At 44.5% G+C, this 6,180-nt stretch overlaps 1 protein-coding gene across 10 annotated transcripts in view; it reads left to right on the top strand.

Moving 5' to 3' along the window:
• Positions 1 to 3,757: 3,757 nt before the first annotated feature.
• eif4g3a (eukaryotic translation initiation factor 4 gamma, 3a) overlaps positions 3,758 to 6,180 on the top strand; it is a 35,071-nt gene continuing 32,648 nt past the window's right edge. For 9 of the 10 annotated variants that reach the window (XM_061291150.1, XM_061291149.1, XM_061291147.1 and 6 more), the window contains exon 1: positions 3,758 to 4,427. In XM_061291150.1, coding sequence (XP_061147134.1) covers positions 4,261 to 4,427 — 167 coding nt within the window. In that variant the 5' untranslated portion in view covers positions 3,758 to 4,260. The remainder of the gene's footprint in view (positions 4,428 to 6,180) is intronic. The other variant, XM_061291142.1, reaches the window with a different exon arrangement.

The following is a 6,180-nucleotide window of genomic DNA, read 5'->3' as shown; positions in this document are numbered from 1 at the left end:
GCTCCCATGTATAATGCGCACCCCAGATTTTAGGACAATAAATTAGTTAAATTTTGCGCATTATACATGGAAAAAAACGGTAATATTATTTAAGGGAAAAAATCCTAAAATTATCAAATCCATCAATCCATTTTCCGAACCGCTTGGTCCCCACAGGGGTCGCGGGTGTGCTGGAGCCTATCCCAGCTGTCATCAGGCAGTAGGCGGGGGACACCCTGAACCAGTTGCCAGCCAATCGCAGGGCACACAGAGACAAACAACCATTTGCACTCGCACTCACACCTAGGGACAATTTGGAGTCTTCAATCGGCCTACCAAGCAAGTTTTGGGGATGTGGGAGGAAACCGGAGTGCCCGGAGAAAATCCACGCGGGCCCGGGGAGAACATGCAAACTCCACACAGGGAGGGCCGGAGGTGGAATCGAACACGCACCCTCCTAACTGCTACCCAGCGCGTCACCGAGCCGCCCTGTACCACTTAGTCCCCACGGGGGTCGCGGGCGTGCTGGAGCCTATCCCAGCCGTCATCGGGCAGTAGGCGGGGGACACCCTGAACCGGTTGCCAGCCAATTGCAGGGCACACAGAGACAAACAAATCATATTTATTTTAAAATTCTTCATTGTATATTCATTCATATCCAGCAAAGGAAAAATATTTCTCAATTCACTCACCCTACCCCAACTGCTGTTTTTGCTTAACAAAACGAAAGTATTAGCCACATATTCTTTTCATGTCCAGACTTGTAGACTTGTAGATGCAAATAAATAGCTTGTAGAGGTCTATCCTCCTTCGGTGCAAAATAAAATAATATTCTGCCAAAACAGTGGTCCCGAGTTGCTTCTTGGTTATAATGGGGGTCCCTTGGACAAAACCAGTTGAAAAGCCCTGACTTCTAAAATATGTATTCACTCATTATAATCACAAAGACCAGAACATTTGAAAAAATACTTAATATTTTATTTGAGCAACATCACTGTCATGTACTGATATTGTACTGTGGGCCTACGTGATGACGTAGTGGGGGAGTGACGTTCAGGAAATGGATATGCAGGCAGAGCGGCAAGTTGATGGCCCTCTGTTTCATGAATAAAAGTGATTAAAGACATCGGTTCGGGTCCTGATTAAATTCAGACCGTGAAATGCCTGAAAGATTAATATTTTGTGTAGGGGGAGTTGAGTTAAAAATGTTAGTAGATTCTGGGGCAACGAGTAATGTCATGGGAGAAAATGTTTGGGAGAAGCTGAAAGCTGAAAACATAAAATGTGAATCATATGTGCCCAAAGAGCAGAGAAATATGTAGGTATGCATATTCCTCAACCCAGACACTATCTGTCAAAGGTGCTTTCAAATGTGTAATCGAGATAGGTGATAAGACTGAAGAAGCTGAATTCATTGTGATTAGAGGTAATGGTGAACCACTCCTTGGTAAAAAGACAGCTATTAAGCTTGGAGTACTAAAAATAGGGGAAAATGTTGCAGCAATCACAGATGTTAAAAGTATTCTGCAACAACAGTATTCAAATGTGTTCAAAGGAGTAGGTAAATTAAACACCAAACAAATCTCACTGTACATAGACCCAAATGTGAAACCAGTCGCTCAACCACTGAGACGGATACCCTATCATTTGCGGGATGCAGTCGAGAAGAAAATCAAGGAACTGATGGACATGGACATTGTGGAGAAGGTTGAAGGTCCTACTCCCTGGGTAAATCCGGTAGTGATTCTCCCAAAGAAACATGACAAAGACATTAGGATGTGTTTAGACATGAGAAAAGCTAATGAGGCTATTGTGAGGGAGAGATACCCCATCCCTACAGTGGATGAAATACTGCAAGGTCTGAATGGTTCTGCAATATTCAGTAAGCTTGATCTCAAATGGGGCTACCATCAGTTAGAGCTAACCCCAGAGTCCAGAGAAATAACAACGTTTGCTGTGCATAATGGTGTTTACAGGTACAAAAGACTGATATTTGGAGTCTCGTCCGGTAGTGAGCAAGACGTGGCTGTAGATCTGTTAGGACCACTACCAAACAATCAGTCTATATTTGTTTTAGTAGATTATTACAGTCGCTACTATGAGTATGAAGTAATGATGTCTACAACTACGGACAAAGTTATTGACTGTATTGAGGACATTTTCAGTAGGCATGGACTACCAGTGACGATCAAATCGGACAATGGACCACAGTTCAAATCTGACTTGTTCAGGGAATACTGTGAAACAAATGGAATCAAACATGTGAGAACAACACCAAAATGGGCACAAGCCAATGGAGAAGTGGAACGTCAAAATGCATCACTGATGAAGAGAATCAGGATTGCACAGGCAGAAGGGCTGGACTGGAAACGTAAACTGAGAAAATATGTAACTATTTACAGGAGCATTGAACACCCCACGACAGGGAAAAGTCCAGCTGAACTTCTTTTCAACAGAAAAATGAGAGGAAAGTTGCCTGACCTCTCTTGAGTCCAAAACAACGGCTCTAGATGTTCGTGACAGGGATGCTGAACAAAAAGGGAAAGCAAAGCTTTATGCTGAAGAACGACGAGGAGCCCAGTACTCAAATGTGGACATTGGAGACACAGTACTGGTACAACAGGACAAACAGGACAAATTCACAACACCATTCAATCCAACCCCACATAGAGTCGTGAGTAAAACTGGAAGTCAAGTGGTAATTGAATCCCCAACTGGAGCTCGCTACCACCGGAATACCACTCACGTGAAGAAATACCAATCATATGAGAATACTGAAGGACATGACACACCGAAGACTTTTACTGAAGGGGAGGGAAATGTACGGAGCAGAAATGTAGACAGTTACAACCAGACACCACAAGAGGGAGCTCAGGAACCTGAAATGAGGCCCCAGAGAGTCAAAAAGATACCAGCAAAGTTCAAAGATTTTGTGACAAAGTAAAAATAAAGGGTTGTGTCTGAATATGTTGTTCACTGTTTAAAAGAAAAAAATGTTTATGGGTTACATAAGAAAAGTTAGACAATACAATGTTCGGTTAGCAAAAGATGATGATGTAAATTACATGGTCAGTATTGGTATGTGATGGTACAGTTTATTTCTAAGGAAAGGGGGGATGTCATGTACTGTACTGGGGGATGTCATGTACTGTACTGGGATGTTATTGTACTGTGGGCCTACGTGATGACGTAGTGGGGGAGTGACGTTCAGGAAATGGATATGCAGGCAGAGCGGCAAGTGATGGCCCTCTGTTTCATGAATAAAAGTGATTAAAGACATCGGTTCGGGTCCTGATTAAATTCAGAGTGCATTACCTAATAAAGGTATAAGGTGAGCACACAACAATCACATAAAACAACGTTTTCAAACTCCAAGCCATTGTTGAAACTGCATCATATAAACACAAAATATCATTGGAGAAGATGCAGAGGACGGCTAACGACGATAGAGGGCGTTACTAGCACACAGGTCCCGAAGGCTGCCGATAATTAAAATACCTTTATCGTAAATATATACTGTAAAAAGAAAACTGAAAGTATGCCTCGCAAATTATGTGTGGATCTAATTAAATTTTGACCGTTTCGTATTTTATTGTACATTTGTGGCGTGTTCGTCATATTCTTTCATGAGTAAATGGTTTAGAAACTTTTTTAGTCGATAAAATGCTGACATAAACGTGCATGTGTACTGCCGTCTGACAGTCAGCTCGAATAGTCACAGCGGAAGCTGGTCGCCCCTCTCTCGGTTGATTAGCCGAGCGATTCCGTAATTGGCCGAGAATTGCCGAATCATCTGTCCTACCCGGACGGCTGGAGAAGCGGCAGGCAGCTGCGCCATGTTGGCCGACTCTCTCATGTATATGCGGGCTAAATATGAGAGAAAACACAATTGACGATCAGGCCAACTAAATCTTCCCGCGCGGGAGGTTGAAGACTGTGTGGTTTCATTTTTTTTCTCCCCCCCCCCCCCCCCCCTCTCGTGGAAAAGAAGCAAAACTGGTGGGGGGGCCGGAGATCCGCAGAGGCTCCGGACGGGCTTGGGAAAGCTCCCCACCGTCCCCATGAAGAGCACCGTTGATTCCGGCAGCGACTTTCCATGAAAAAAAGGAAACATCCGTGTTGCTATTTGGGCTTCTTATCCCGCTTCTCTGGGGGGTGGGCTTGGGGCCTGTTTGGCTCCATGTGTGCGCGTTAAAGCGACGGTCCTTTCACTATTTGTAGCACTATTTTGTTTTTATCGTGTTAGTTCCTCCCTCTTTCATTTTTAATTGATTTTTTACGATGAGTTTACCACCGAAAGTAGTTTCCAAACCCGCCGCCGCCGTCACCGTGAGTGGACCTGGAAGCGGACCCTCTCCGTCGAGCCAACTGCGAGCTACTCTGACCTCCGTGTCGCTGTCGCCGGGAGCCCCAGCAGTTCCCCAACCCGGATGCGTAGCGCCAACTCCGTATCCTTTGATCCGCACGGTAACCCATGATGTTCCCCAACACATCCTCCCCCTTTGATTTGGGCCCAGGAGTTGGACTTTTCTTAACGCTACAGTGAAAGCTCCATATGATGGTGGTTGTGGAAGGGGAGGGGGACAATTAGCTAGGATGCTAAGTGTGCTAACGCTAGCCGGCTTTCGAACGCCACCAGCCGAGATTATGTTTGTTTGGGGGGGGGGACACCCAAAATCAAACGAAATCTCGTGGTCAGTAATGCGTATTTTTATTCTATTGTAGTGTCAAAGCGACCTGACATTGTTGGTTAGTGCCAGGCTTTCCTGGCTCTCGACACCGGTTACCGGCGCCCGGCCGGACGGCTTTGTTCGCTTATCTTCGGTGGCTAACTGCATCCCTTCAGAAGGTTGCTAATGTTAGCCCCAAAATAAGGGCCGCTTTTGGGGAGGTGCCACCTCTTCTCCAGTGGTTGAGGGGGATGAGGGGTTGCACTCTGACAGGCCTGCCAGCTCGCTGAGCCCCTAAAAGACAAACGTTCTCGGCTGGTTTAGGTCCAGCAGAGGTGGCAGCGTTCTCATCATCCAAATCCCATTTTCTGTGAAGTATTTACATGTGTTTACCTGAAAAGCCTCAAAATCGTCCGACATGTTGGCAGTAGAAAGGGAAATTAACTTTCAATGTTTGCTGATACAGCAATTCGTGTTAAGATAAGTACAGTGCTCGTCAATGACAACAGTTTCCATCGTTTTCACATTTTGAATGTTTGTCAACTGCAAAATCCCTGGGATCGGCTGGCGACCAGTCCAGGGTGTACCCTACGTCTCTAGCCAAAATGGGTAGATGGCCACCAGCCACTACGTGCACTAACACGGCCAGTTCATATGTAACGACAATTAATGGCCACATTGGAAACTTTGACGTGAGGTATGTGCTATCAAGCTGCAAATATTTTAGTGAGATTTACATCATGTGAGGAGTGCCTGATAATAGTAAAAACTCATGCAGAGATGTCAGATTATCGCAATATCTGCAAAAAAATAAATTTGAATTGATAGAACATTATTTATTGCAGATAAGTTTGAGAAGCACTCGTAAGCAGTAACAAAACTATTAAAGGATGTCATGTAACATGTCGCCGGGTCGTTAAACTTTTGTTTTATGAAATGGCTCCAGTGTCTGTCAAACTTTAACGTCCATGGTGTGATGTCAAATGTCATTACCGCAGTTACCCTCCCTCACCTGCATTGTTGAGAGATGTTCACACAGAGTACACACTAGTCTACTGAGTCACGTCATCTCCAGTTACACTTCTAGCAATGTGTCAGTGTGAGATTGGCCAGTGCCATCTTGGTCAGTGAGTAATTGGCCCAAGATTGGTTGTTGGTTGATTGAAACTGCAGGTCCAAATGCAAAAGTAGAGCTTTAACAATTAATGAAACTAGTTGTTTTTAAGGTTTGTGATCATTGTTTCACATTATACAATACAACTTTCTTTACAATAGCTGCAAGAGAGCAATATGGCAACGGGACAACCACAAAGACATTGAAAACAGTAAATGGAAACATACATTTCTAAGCAGTAGTAACAGTCGCAAGTTAGTCAAGACTAATGTTGCTGCATTACTGCAAACTCATGCACGGCTTTGTGTGGAAGGGTGTTCGGGCCATGGCAGCGATCCAGACTGAAACCGTCAGTATATGACAGATTTTCTAAGTCTGGAATCATTACAAAAGCGCATCTGCTGTCGCAACCATTTA

Source organism: Syngnathus typhle, linkage group LG11, assembly GCF_033458585.1.
Source record: "Syngnathus typhle isolate RoL2023-S1 ecotype Sweden linkage group LG11, RoL_Styp_1.0, whole genome shotgun sequence".
NCBI classification, from domain to species: Eukaryota; Metazoa; Chordata; class Actinopteri; order Syngnathiformes; family Syngnathidae; genus Syngnathus; species Syngnathus typhle.
Note: the sequence above shows the minus strand (reverse complement) of the source record. Positions and strands in the feature narration are given on the sequence as shown.